Source organism: Nomascus leucogenys, chromosome 3, assembly GCF_006542625.1.
Source record: "Nomascus leucogenys isolate Asia chromosome 3, Asia_NLE_v1, whole genome shotgun sequence".
NCBI classification, from domain to species: domain Eukaryota; kingdom Metazoa; phylum Chordata; class Mammalia; order Primates; family Hylobatidae; genus Nomascus; species Nomascus leucogenys.
Window position 1 is genome coordinate 138,337,883 of NC_044383.1, and position 14,603 is coordinate 138,352,485.

General features: G+C 40.9%; 1 protein-coding gene across 3 annotated transcripts in view; it reads right to left on the reverse strand.

Moving 5' to 3' along the window:
* Positions 1-14,603, reverse strand: part of SYNE1 (spectrin repeat containing nuclear envelope protein 1) — a 526,037-nt gene that overhangs the window by 251,843 nt on the left and 259,591 nt on the right. For all 3 annotated transcript variants that reach the window (XM_030809854.1, XM_030809853.1, XM_030809855.1), the window contains 7 exons: positions 13,128-13,264; positions 12,732-12,909; positions 9,386-9,568; positions 5,788-5,931; positions 5,281-5,436; positions 3,549-3,713; positions 1,188-1,360 (listed from right to left, as the gene is read on the reverse strand). In XM_030809854.1, coding sequence (XP_030665714.1) covers positions 1,188-1,360; positions 3,549-3,713; positions 5,281-5,436; positions 5,788-5,931; positions 9,386-9,568; positions 12,732-12,909; positions 13,128-13,264 — 1,136 coding nt within the window. The remainder of the gene's footprint in view (positions 1-1,187; positions 1,361-3,548; positions 3,714-5,280; positions 5,437-5,787; positions 5,932-9,385; positions 9,569-12,731; positions 12,910-13,127; positions 13,265-14,603) is intronic.

Consider the following 14,603-nt stretch of genomic DNA (forward strand, 5'->3'; position numbering starts at 1 on the left):
TCCACACCCCCAGATCACACCACTGCAGCACAGTCCAGTTGGACTTCTAATTGCTCCTAGATCTCTTAGCTTGAAGACATTCTCTAGTCCCTGATGTACTCTTAGTTTGAGGGCAATGTAGGCACAAGGGAGCCTCACCCTGAGGGGCAGCCCTCAGCTGCTCTTCTAATTCATAGGAGTTTGTCTCTAAATACTCCAGATCCCCTGCCCTTGGATGGGATAACTGAGGCTGACACTGTATACCAGCTCCCAGCATTGCCTGACTGGATTAAGTTGCAGTTGCTCACAGTGGTGGGCAACTTGCTTGATAACATACCTGATATGGTTAAGCTCTGTGTCCCCACCCAAATATCATCTTGAATTGTAGTTCCCATAATCCCCACATGTCATGGGAGGGACCCAATGGGAGGTAATTGAATCACAGGGGCAGTTTCTCCCATGCTGTTCTCGTGATAGTTAGTGAGTTCTCATGAGATCTGATGGTTTTATAAGGGGCTTTCCTCCCCTTTGCTCAGCACTTGTCTCTCTTGCTGCCATGCGAAAAAGGATGTGTTTGCTTCCCCTTCCACCACGATTGTAAGTTTCCTGAGGCCTCCCTAGCCATGAGGAATTGGGAGTCAATTGAACCTCTTTCCTTTATAAATTACCCAATCTCATGAATGTCTTCATAGCAGAGTGAGAACAGGCTAATAAAACACCCTTTACTTACTGCCCTCCCCCTGCCTGCCATTTCTTTCCTACTCTTCTATTTGTATTTCCTGGGTTTACCTCCCAAGTCTGCTACTTGGTTTTAATCCCTATATTTTTACGTTATGAATCTTTTTTTTTGTATTTTTATGTTAGCAACAACAACAAAAAGAAGCATGCATTTTTAGCTATATTAACATGCTGGCACAGTATTCAGGTCAATCTAAATGTGAGATTACATCTGCCAGTTTCTTTTGTTCTAATAAGAAAAAAGAAAGAGGAATCAAGAGAAAAGTGGGGGAAGGAAGGAAGAAAGGAAAGGGAGTGAGGGAGGGAAGGAGGGAGGGAGGAAGGAAGGAAGGAGGGAGGGAGGGAGGAAGGGAAGGGAAGGGAAGGGAAGGGAAGGGAAGGGAAGCTGGCCACAGGAATGGTCTGTTCAGTAGTATTATATTGATCTTTTAGTAATAGCTTCTCCAGTGCTTGGCTGTAGTTTCCCTCACCTTTTACAACGAATCCCTGCAGACAAAAGGGATGCCCACATATCCTTCACACCCTGCAGCTGCTGCTGAATAGTGGGAATGCCTTCTGGAGATGTATTCTGAAGGACAGATTCTCCCCTGGTCACTATCATTTTCATCTGAATCTCTTTTTCCTGTTTGACTGATAATAGAGCCTGTGAAAACAAATACAGAAGTCCTTTGTCATTTGTACATTTAACATTTCTGGCTTTAAATATTGCAGAGCGCCTAAAGATCACAGAATAATATGCAATTGTGTCCAGCCCTGGAGCTCCCAGTCGGCTGAGACAGAGAGTAGGGAAGTGGCTTGCTGGTGAGTGCCAGTCACCAGCTACCCGCTGGTTTTTACTAAGTGGCCTTGGTGTTGAAGGTCTCCAGTCTTCTCTGAATAATCCCTTCCTTCCAATGAAGTTTTACTTTACTGGTTTTAACAAGGGAAAAATATAGTACAGTAGAATTCATGATTTCTCAAAGGTTATAGGATGAAGAGCTTATAAATGTTATGGTCTCTACAACAAAAAAACCCATAGAAATAGATTGTATATTTCATGTTCTTCATAAGCACTATTCTTTTTCTATGTGAGAAGGAAGTTTCTTCTTCTGTTTTTTTAGAGACAGAGTCTATCTTTCTCTCCCAGGCTTCAGTGCAGTGGTGAATCATAGCTCACTGCAGCCTCGAACCCCTGGGATCAAGTGATCCTTCCAGCTCAGCCTCCCTGGTAGCTGGGACTACAAGCACATGCCACCATGGCCAGCTAATTGAAATGTTCTTTTTTTTTTTTTTTTCTTTGTAAAGGTGAGGTCGATGCCCAGCCTGGTGTTGAACTCCTGGGCTCAAGCAATCCTCCCACTTCAGCCTCCCAAAATGCTGGGATTATAAGTGTGAGCCACCGCACCCAGCCAGAAGGAAGTTTTAATTCCAAGTTGTAAAACTGATAATGTCGCCTAAAAGACAAAGCTTCATCTCTCTTTATAACGTGGTTCTTGCCAACTTCCAAAGCCTCAGCTTCAGCCACCCATTGCCACCAGTTTCTGCTGTGGCAATAAGCAACTGGTAGCAATTTCTCATTCACTACGCTGTTCTTTTCTCTGGCTTTTCCTCACACTTTTCCCCTCTCTGCCACCATTCCCAAGTCTCCACCCAGTTATCTTTGCCAAAATAATCCTCCCTATCATTCTTAAAAACTTAGTTTTGGCCAGGCGCAGTGGCTCACCCTGTAATCCCAGCACTTTGGGAGGCCGAGGTGGCAGGTCACTTGAGGTCGGGAGTTCGAGACCAGACTGACCAACATGGAGAAACCCCGTCTCTACTAAAAATACAAAATTAGCTGGGCATGGTGGTGCATGCCTGTAATCCCAGCTACTTGGGAGGCTGAGGCAAGAGAATCGCTTGATCCCGGGAGGCAGAGGTTGCGGTGAGCTGAGATCACACCATTGCACTCCAGCCTGGGCAACAAGAGCAAAACTCCGTCTAAAGCAAAACAAAACAAAAACTTGGTTTATAGCAGGGTGCACTGGCTCACACCTGTAATCCCAGTACTTTGGGAGGCCAAGGCAAGAAGATTGCTTGAATTCAGGAGTTCAAGACCAGCCTAGGCAAGAAGGCAAGACTCTGTCTTAATTTTATTAAAAAAAAAAAAAATTAAACTCCACACAACTTGGTTTACCTATCACACTTCCTAAGAAAGCTGTCCCAACTTTCAACCCCATCGCTTCTGCACGGTTCCTCTCCTGTGTATGTCTATAACACCGTAAGTACATCTGCATCTGTGGTTATTGTCTTCTGTATTTCGACCTCCAACCTCAGACAGTAAAATCCTTGAGGAAAAAGACTACGTTGTTCGCCTTTGATTCCTCGGTGTCAAGACAGAGTGCCAGTCACCTAGAAGGCACCCAGTATACAAATGAATGCAGATTCATTATTTTCATCGCAAATGCAAAACTGAACTCATATCTTGGGATGGGAGGAGAATTGGCTAAATACAGGAAGACAAGTGAGTCGAAAAAGATGGAAAATGTTTTGCCCTATAAAATGTTTCCTCAAAATATTTTCCCATAATGAATATGTCTGTGATCTCATTTAAAACTAGCCTCTTAACAAGTGATCACACAAGTAATCACATTCGGACTTTATTTTATTTTATTTTTTGGAAAACATCCGGGGTCGGATGATTCAGGAATTCTCTGGCATGTCCACCCAAGGCAGACAGCATTGCACTCACAAAGCATCTGAGATTTCTCATGGAGAGAATGTGACATCACCACCCCAGGTGGATGGGGATGGGAAATTTTGACAAAAACAAATTCTGCAGGTTGGAGATATTTCTATGTAAAGATGCACACCTCGAGCTTGAGCGTCCTGCTGTCCAGCACACTTTTGTCGGACGTCGGGTGGCAGTACGAATCCAGCATGTGAATTGCATCTGTCATCCAGTCTTGTAATTCTTTAATCCCAAGAGAGAACTGATTGTGTTCTGCAACGATTCTATCTAGTCTTGACACTTTCTCCTGGAAACGACAGAAATGGTTTTCGAGCTGTCCATCCCACAGAGACAAATTGTAAAGCTAACGGTTTGTTTGAAACAATGGCAATCAGTCATGGCTTCATACGCTGCACAGATATGAGGCAAGTCTGGCCTAAATCTATGACATATGTCAAAGATCTTTCTAAATCATAAAACTATTAGAATAACTAGGTCAAAAGCAAAAAAAAAAAAAAAAAGCTACAATTTTATGCCTCTCCAATTCTTTATGACTATCACGATTATTTTAAACCAGTAAAATTTCTCCCTAATGCCGTGTTTGGGAGACTGGTCAAAGTAGTTTCTAGCTTTCACATATCACATTGGGCTCACCTGACACAACAACCCACATGACCTACATTGTAGCCAGGGTTCTAAAAAAATAATAATCTGAGATTTTTGTAATATCTCTAAATTTTAAAACATGGGACCATACATGTGGTTTTGCATATTAATTATAGGTCATATTTAACACAGTGAAGACTTTACAAGAATAATCTACAGCTCTCAAAACATTCATATATCGATTACTTTTGGTATCTAAGTAAATACAAAGGAATGGAAAGATGTTCTTCATTCATTCTAAGATGATTCATTCCTTATCTTAACTTAGATACTTGCCAGATTTTATAAAGACATCCAAAATAACAATCAGAATAAAAATGGGTGTAGACATAGATTATTTACTCCCAGACCTAAGCTAGTGTGACTGCCTCAGTGAGGTGTACTGAAGACCCAAATGAGCAGACCCTCTGTAAATCCATACTTACAGAACAGATGAGGCCAAATTAAAGACTAAATTATACCAGGGTCCCTAATTCTAACACCTGAAATTTAAAAATATAGGAAACAAAGGTTATAAGCCACATAAAGCTCAAGATAGGCCTGCACCACACAGTTCAAAATGGGTCTACGTTATACCGGCTGAATGCTCTAAATGAGGTTGTAGCAGGATTCCATTTATTTTCTTCTAAGCTATTCGAAAAGAGATTTAATCAGTTGTCTGAACCATTGCCAATTTTGAGCTCTGCTCTAGAATCTGAACTGAAACTCTCAATTAACACATCCTTGACTACTATATAATGAATGCAAAGATTCAGATGAATTTTTAAAAAATATCATTATATTTAATCTAATAAAATTTAAACTGTTTAGAATCCATGTTTTTCTAAAGTAATTTAATCTGGGATTATTTAGAACAAAAACTCTGAGCTTTGCTTTATGTTTATGATTTGAGTCTTCCAAATCAAAGCCCTGGGAAACATGTCATTTCAGTATTAAAAGGAATATCTTGTGCAATAATGAAGACTGGAAGTCTCTTCAATCTTTGAAACCTCCTTCTGCCTTTTCAGAGAGCCACATCAAGCTGATGCAACAACAATGATGAACTCAGATTGCAAGGCTGAGGAAACAGCACACACGCCCCTTACTGCTGACCTGTAGACCCACACCCTGGGCAGGTCAGGATGCAACGCACACCCTGCAGAACCTGCTGCAACTCCAATTTTGCGACATCAGTATCACACTCACACACAGCACGTGCCAGGCGTTACCTTTGTTAAATTGCTTAGCGCTAGATACTGAGAAGATAGCTGCGACACTCTGTGCCTAAAGCTCTTGCTGGCAGCTTGTCCTTCCCACAGCTGCTGAGCTTTCTCTTTCAGCCTGTTGAGCTGAGGCTCGTAGCAGTGTATTTCCTCAAGGACAGACTGAAAAGCACAAGCAAGTTACTATTCAGAGGCTGGGGAAAAGCACATCACGGACGAAGCTTTGGCCCAGAGAACATGGAAATCAACACTGGCAGGCAGTCTGTGTACCCTGGAGGCTTTATTATCTCCAATCTACACACCATGGAGCACAAATCACGGAAGGAAACAAATCATACTTCCAAGGAAAGTCAGAAAACATAAAATCCGCCAGAAATGTGGAAAGAACACACTACATCTCACGGCAGCACAGTCTAACTCAAGGGTGCTGAGCATGCATCTGTAAGGTCGACAGACGACAGACGACGGACAAAGACTAGGTGAGATGGGGCTATGGGGAGGCAGGCTCATCACCTGGAGCTTCTGCTGCTCCCTCCTCTTTGCTGGCAGATCATAGAGGCGATTGCTGCTTTCATGGACCATCTTCTCAGTTTTACTCAGCCAGTCCTGGATAGGCTCAGCACTTACTTCAAAGTCCTTCATTTGGATCTTTAGATTCTGCAAGGTTTTAGACAGTGTCCAGGACAAGAAAATATTTTAATAGCAAGTCCAAGGTCCTTCACTTGGCATTCAAAGTCCACCCAGGCTGGGTGCAGTGGCTCACGGTGGCTGAGGTGGGCAGATAGCTTGAGCTCAGGAGTTCAAGACCAGCCTGGGCAACATGATGAGACCCCGTCTCTACTAAAATACAAAAAATTAGCCAGCCATGGTGGGATGTGCCTGTAATCTCAGCTACTCAGGAGGCTGAGGCAGGAGAATTGCTTGAACCCAGGAGGCAGAGGTTGCAGTGAACTGAGATCATGCCACTGCACTCCAGCCTGGGTGACAGAGAGTGACTCTGTCTCAAAAAAAAAAAAAAATCCACAAAAAAAACCAAGCCCACTCCAAAGTCTGAAACATTCCATCTTTTACCTCGGCACAAATACAATTTTTGAATATCCTTTAAGAACTTTTTAGGGTTCTCCTTTTGAAAATAGAATTTTTCCCCCCTAACTCTCTGGCCCACTTCTGAGATCACACCCATTTCTCAATTTCCAGAGCATTTGTTGTCTATACCATGCCTATATACTTCGTCATAGACTAGGTTGGATTGTGAATTTTCATCTGACGCAAGCGTGCCTTGTCTCCAAAAATAGACTGCAAGCTCCATGAGGGGAGGGCCTGGGTCTGACACTTCCTGAGACACACCATAGTACCTTACAGGAATGTAAAGAAATGTTAGTCAACATTTGGTTGATTTTCATTAATGAGGGTACGAGAAGCAGCATATCCATGTAGTTGACGTGCTTATGTTGTTAATAAATAATTTATTCTGCTTTATAAAGTGATAAGAAATACTAACTAATGTTATGTGCTTATCACATGAGAATGTCATAATACTTTCACAGTTACTATGTAGTACCCTAGGTGTAAAATGTGTTTGATAAAGTTTTATATGGTACTGTTTAACTTTAGCAAAGGTGTCTGCATCTATTGTCTCTTACTTATAAAGTGGTAGGTGGATATGAATGTGAATTTGTTATTTATGTTACCCTGTGAGTCAACTAAAGGCTGTAAAAACAACCAGTACTTTAGGTAGTACGGGAGTACATAAAGGTTAGCTGAAAAATCTAAGTGGCAAGAGCTAAGGAAACTTATGAGAGAATAGCTCAAGGTTCCACCTGTATCTGGTCTGGGATGTCTACAATATGGGGAAAATCACATCTGCCTTACTCACCTCTGAGGGATATGGGTTAGCTGTAAGAATCCTTTGAAAAGTTAGTATCTCACAAATGTAAAATACCAAAATAACTTCTGGAGTATTCTACCAAAATTTAGGTTGCATGAAGGCAGTGACTTGGTTCTCTTTTATTCTCTGCTATAGCCCCAGAGCCTAGACTAGTCCTTCACAAATAGAAGACGCTCAACAAATATTTGTTGAATAATTAAATTCATAAATTCAAGGTGTTTCCATCTTCCTGTTACTGGAGTCTCATGGGGCCACTGGATATGGTTTGGCTGTGTCTCCACCCAAATCTCATCTTGAATTGTAGTTCCCATAATCCCCATGTGCCTTGGGAGGGACCCAATCGGAGGTAATTGAATCGTGGGGGTGGTTACCCCCATGCTGCTGTTCTCATGATAGTGAGTTCTCATGACATCTGATGGTTTTATAATGGGCTTTTCCCGCTTTTGCTCATACTTCTCCTTCCTGCCACCATGTGAAGAAGGACGTATTTGCTTCCTCTTCTGCCATGATTGTTAATTTCCTGAGGCCTCCCCAGCCCTGCAGAATTGTGAGTCAATTAAACCTCTCTCCTTTATAAATTATCCAGTCTTGGTGTGTCCTTATAGCATCATGAGAATGAACTAATACACCACAAAACAGGGCAAATGGGGGACCATGATCAGGAATTTAGGTTCTAAAAAGAAAGGAGATGAGAGGGGAGGGGAATGGGAGGGGAGGAGAGAGGGCGGGAGAGGAAGGGGGAGGGGGTGGGGGAGGGGAGGAGAGGGGAGGGGAGGAGAGGGGAGGGGAGGAGAGGGGAGGGGAGGAGAGGGGAGGAGAGGGGAGGGGAGGAGAGGGGAGGAGAGGAGAGGGGAGGGGAGGAGAGGGGAGGGGAGGGGAGGGGAGGGGAGGAGAGGGGAGGGGAGGAGAGGGGAGGGGAGGAGAGGGGAGGGGAGGGGAGGGGAGGGGAGGGGAGGGGAGGGGAGGGGAGGGGAGGGGAGGGGAGGGGAGGGGAGGAGAGGGGAGGGGAGGAGAGGGGAGGGGAGGAGAGGGGAGGGAAAGGAAAGGATAAGAAAGGACAGGAAAGGACAGGACAGGACAGGACAGGACAGGACAGGAAAGGAAAGGAAAGGAAAGGAAAGGAAAGGAAAGGAAAGGAAAGGAAAGGAAAGGAAGAGAAAGGAAGGGGAAAAAGGAAAGGAAAGAATCAAATAAAACAGACAGATAGATACCTATTCTGAGGGGAACAGCAGATTAAGAAAACAGGCAATTCATGACCTACTCACCTACTCTTGGGCATCTCTTGAACTAGATAACCTTATAATCAATGCTAAATATGCTACACTCAACAGCTGATGCTTCAGAGCTCAGCCCACATAGCATTAATGATCCTTGAATGATTAAGGAAACATTTCTAGGCACAATGGTGATCACTCTGTTAAATGGAGGATGCTGGCCATGAAAAAAACAGTCACCATTACAGAAGAGAGATCAATAGTCTTGGATCAGGAAAGAATTGAGGAAATACACATTTTCTCTTACTGAATATTATTTCTCTATGTTATCTTTTTCCAACCTTCATTAATAATGATCACAAGCAAATGAAGAATCTATTCTGCCAAAAAGTGTTTTAAAAGGAAAAGATACCCTCTATGCCTCTAAATTTTCCTCTGAAAGAAGAGTCGATACATAAAATAGATAATCTCAGAAGGAAAAAATAATAATTATATTGTGGCACTAATTATTTTATGGTTATAATAGATTCATCTTCTATTGTGTGTGGAGAAAATAAAATTATATAAACATTGTTTCTGCATACTTAACGCCTAAAAACCTACTACCTGGTATTTGCATTAGTTATAATATACACTCTCATCTGCAACATTTTGTGGCCTATATAGATATTCCTGTTCATTCTCCTGGACCACCTTCCAGGATTGAGGCAGTTCACATGAAACGCTAAGTGTTCTGCTGAAATGTAAAACTGGCTGTTCCTGCTGGGAGAGTGCAAGGCCAAGTCGGTGACAATAGACCCTAACGTGCAGGAAGCTACTTAATTCTTCAGGGAGGCTCCCACTTCTAGCATTGGGCTATTCCTTACTGTTAGCCCGTTGTCTGCCTATGTTCAGAGAGGGGTGACCAAAATCACTGACAAGGGGGCTTTGATATACAGAAACTGTGGTTTCACTAACGACAACAATAACAAATAACACAGAATATTTCCATGTGGTTGGCTATATATACCTCTAGAGCAGATTCTTTTTGGTGGAGATTTGAATGAAAATTTTTCCAATCTTCTTTTGCAGCTGCAACTTTGGCCTGGATCCCTTTCGCTTTCTCTTTGGTCAGCAGGGTACTCAGAAGTTCCCCTTTAGACACCATCACGTTTAGCTTGTGCTGTCCATTTTCACTTTCTGACAAAAACTCCTATAAAAGAAAATATAGAATTAGCCATAATAAAAATATTGTGTGTTGTTTCTATTTTTTCTTTTCTTTTTTTTTTTTTTTTTTGAGATGGAGTCTTGCTCTGTCGCCCAGGCTGGAGTGCAGTAGCGTGATCTCGGCTCACTGCAGCCTCCGTCTTCTGGGTTCAAGCAATTCTCCTGACTCAGCCTCCCGAGTAGCTGGGACTACAAGTGCGTGCTGCCACACCCAGACTTTTTTTTGTATTTTTAGTAGAGACAGGTTTCACCATGTTGGCCAGGATGGTCTTGATCTCCTGACCTCGTGATCTGCCCACCTCGGCCTCCCAAAGTGATGGGATTACAGGCGTGAGCCACCACAACCACCTTCTATTATTACTTAATAAAGTCAAAGAAAAGAAAATAAGCTCTTTTTACTGTATACGTTAAATGACCCAGGTCATCCTTTAATAGTCAAGTTGCAAACTACTTTATTTGCTAATCTAAATTCTGACTTGTCTCAAAAAGTTGGTGAGCTATTTCATAAAATATTAAAAATTTGATAAAAATAATCAGGAGAAGAAATGAAGACCAAGGGAAAATAAGAGTTGTAAAATAAAATAAACTCTCGCTAAGACTCATTTACAAAACAAATGCCTTGTAGTTCCATATAGCTGGTGGAGCTGGATTATGATTTTGGCTCTGAGGATCCCAGCTACCAAAGTAAAAGAGTAAATACAACCAGGGACAAGACTCGCAGAGCCCAGTGGATAAAAACACACCATCTGCTCAGCAGAAGCACAATTCTCCCTAGGAAAAGACAGGAGATGAATTTCCGTGGGGAATCTTATTCAAATAAATGCTATTAAATGGAGCAGATTACATTCTTAGTAGCAGCTTATATAAAAAAATAACAAGAGAGTGTTTCATAGGGTTGTCCTTATGAGGACAAGCCAACGACATAGTGCCAAAGTGTAGTTGAATAAAGTGTAGCTACGGTATGTACTTTTCCCTTCATGTGGCTGGATCTCAAAGAACAGTCTTCCTCTAGAAAAATGGGTAGATCCTGTATTCTACAGTCAATTCTCAATATTTTCAAGTGCTAAAGAAGAAATTGAAAGCACAAGCTCAAAGTTATTTATTCTGACAAGAAACAGAAGCACAGATATTCTGTTGTAGATTTTTATTAAAGAAACTTTGCCAGGACATTTGTCTTCATGGATGGCCATCCCTGTTCATGGAGGCATGCTGCGGAGGGAGGGTCAGAGAAAAGGCCAAAGGCTGTCCTCTAAAATAGTACTAGCCATGCGCAGTGGCTCACGCCTGTAATCCCAGCACTTTGGGAGGCCGAGGCGGGCAGATCAGCTGAGCCCGGGACTTCGAGACCAGCCTGAGCAACATGGTGAAAGCCTGTCTCTACCAAAAATACAAAAGTTAGCTGGGCGTGTTGACGCATGTCCATAATCCCAGATACTCAGGAGGCTGAGGCAGGAGGACTGCTTGAACGTGGGAGGCAGAGGTTGCAGTGAACCAAGATAGGGCCACTGGACTCCAGCCTGGGTGACTGAGTAAAAACTTTTCTCAAAAAAAAAAAAAAAAAAAAAAAGAAAAAGAAAAGAAAAATAGCACTGTGTTTCTCCAACATAGAAAAATAGGTGATTGAGTTTCTGCAGTTCTACCCACCAGCCTGAAGCAAAACGGGAAGAATTTTACATTTTTTATTTTATTTTATTTTATTTTATCTTATCTATCTTATTTTATTATTTTATTTTATTTTATTTTACTTTATTTTATTTTTTGAGACAGAGTCTCACTCTATAGCCCAGGCTGGAGTGCCATGGTGCGATCCTGGCTCACTGCAATCTCTGCCTCCTGGGTTTAGGCGATTCTCTTGTCTCAGCCTCCCAAGTAGATAGGATTACGGGCGCCCGCCACCACGCTTGGCTAATTTTTGTATTTGATTAGTAGAGACAGGGTTTCTCCATGTTGGCCAGGCTAGTCTCAAACTCCTGATCTCAAGTGATCCGCCCACCACGGCCTCCCAAAGTGCTTGGATTACAGGTGTGTAAGAATTTTAAATGGAGCAAATTTTCACAGGCAGAGTTGTCCTGTTATATTAAGTTATTAACCAAGAATTTAAAAATAAATGAACCATACTGTTTCAGAGCCTGCTGCTACTAGAGACACTTCAAGCACGAGTGCTTACACACAGTGTTCTGCATACCTGTGCCCTCTGAAAGAAACTCAAATTTCATAACCAATCACTCAGAACTGCTGCTATGTGAAATGAGCGGACATACAGGTACAAAAGGCAATTTCAATAACTGCTTAAAAAGTGCTGCTATTGAATGAAGGTGGTATGTGAATTGGCACCATGAAGTTACAGTTAGGTAAAAAAAAAACTAGAAAAATAAACCCAAATGAATAAACATAAAATATAACCGCAGCTCTGGCTATCTTAACACACCAGCTCTGTGACTTCACTGACGCTTTTACCCTATTGTACACTAACAGTAATAAATTTACATCTCTGAAATGGTTGTTGTGAAAATTAAATGAGAAAATCCACTTAGAGTGCTCAGGGACAATGCTTGTCACATAGAAAAAACGTTTTATTATTTCCTGGATCACTATTAATATATAAACATAGTGTGCATTTATATAAATGAACTGGTTCCTCTTCATATACAGAATCAATTGTTTGAAGTAGGGATTTATTTGAAATTTGAATTTCTTACGCAAAACTTTTATATGTGATGCCCTTCTGAAAAGATCTAGAGAAGCAATCCCCAATCTTTTTCGCACCAGGGAGTGGTTTCAGGGAAGATAATTTTTCCACAGACGGGGTGGGGCAGGGGGGATGGTTTCGGGATGAAACTGTTCTACCTCAGATCATCAGGCATTAGATAGATTCTTAGAAGGAGCACACAGCCTAGTTCCTTTGTGTGCACAGTTCACAATGGGTTTCAGGCTCCTATGAGAATCTAATGCTACCGCTGATCTGACAGGAGGCAGAGCTCAAGCAGTAATGCTCACTAGCCTGCTGCTCACCTCCTGCTGTGTGGCCTGCTTCCTAACAGGCCAGGGACCTGTACCAGTCCGCGGCCCAGGAGTTGGGGACCCTTGATTTAGAGGTAACTTTAGTTCACATCAACACTGCTGCTAGAATTAATTGATAACACCCTTACCTGTATTTTCTGAAGACTAGTTGAAACTTCACTTATATTTTGAGGTATATCAAAACACTTGGCGGTAGTGATTTTTGCATTAACCAACCACTGCTGGAAATCCCTGAAGGCCTTTCGGAATCTTTGCTGTAAAATCTGTTCTTTATTTTGGCAGCCCTTGGATGCTTGCAAACAAAGACTGAAAAGGTGATGCAAAAATTTAATGGCAGGAAAAAGTGATAAAGTTGATGAAAAATCATGTTTGATAGAATCAGCAGTTCTTAGAATGTGCACTTACCTCATTTAGTAATATATTTAATGCTGAATTAATATTATTTTGAAATTACACCTTAAAATAAACCTCTAGCTTCTAATTTGTATAAAAATATCTTGAACACCAATACGGTTCATGCTCACCAATTATACTCTTTAATCAAGCCAGAAACTTTTCCACTGTAGGCACTCAGGTCTCTGGAAAATCGACAAAGTTCATTCAGCTGAGACTTGAGATCCTCTGTTTTAGGCTCTGCTTTTTGCAAAGCATCCAGTATCTCCTGTTCAGAAATAATGAGACAAAGAAGTGAGCACCTACATTGGGTGATCTCCATATCTTCATACTATACACACATCAATCATATTATAAATTATTAGTGAGAGAGGAACCAACATAGTTGATTCAATGAAGAAATGAAGCCTATTTTCAGGATTCCTCTGACAAGTAATAGCACCTGGCTTTCATTGTCTCTTTTTTCTTGCCATGGATAGACACTCTAGCATCAAATATTGCAAAGTAGTTAAGTGATTAAGTGGTCAAATGACTTAAAAATAAGACAAGAAAAAGAAAAGAGAAAATAGCCTACACTGTCTACAAATAGTCGGACTAGGCCATCAGGAGATATGTATATTGTTTAAAGGTGAAAAGAAATCATTTTAAAGAAAAGCAACACTTATTTTGGATTAAATATATATATTAAGGGCCGGGCATGGTGGCTCGCGCCTGTAATTCCAGCACTTTAGGAGGCCGAGGAGAGTGGATCACCTGAGGTCAGGGGTTCGAGACCAGCCTGACCAACATGGTGAACCCCATCTCTACTGAAAATAGAAAAATTAGCCAGATGTGGTGGCGGGCGCCTGTAATCCCAGCTACTTGGGAGGCTGAGGCAGGAGAATCCCTAGAACCTGAGAGGTGGAGGTTGCAGTGAGCTGAGATCGTGCCATTGCACTCCAGCCTGGGAGACAGAACGAAACTCCATCTTAAAAAAAATATATATATAGATAGATATATAGATATCTATATAAATATAGATATCTATATAAATGTAGATATCTATAAATATATAGATATCTATATAAATGTAGATATCTATAAATATATAGATATCTATATAAATGTAGATATCTATAAATATATAGATATCTATATAAATGTAGATATATAAATATATAGATATATATAAATGTAGATATATAAATATATAGATATATAAAAATATAGATATATAAATATAGATATATAGATATACATAAATATATATATAAATATAGATATATAAATATAGATATATATAAATATAGATATATAGATAGATATATATAAACATAGATATATATAGATATATATAAATATAGATATATATATCTCCAAAACTGAATTCTGTTTCAATTGATTTTAGGTAGTATATACAGTTAACTTTTACATTAAAAATTTCTTATAATCCGTGAGTCTGGTTTAAATAGCAATTCATTTATTTCATAGTTTCATTCATAAAGTCATCAAATACTTGCTAAATGTCTACTGTGTGCCAAGCATTTTGCTGGATTCTGGGACCCCTTGTCCCCCAACGAATAAAGGTAAGATTCTCGCTCTTGAAGAGCTCACAATTTAATAGATGG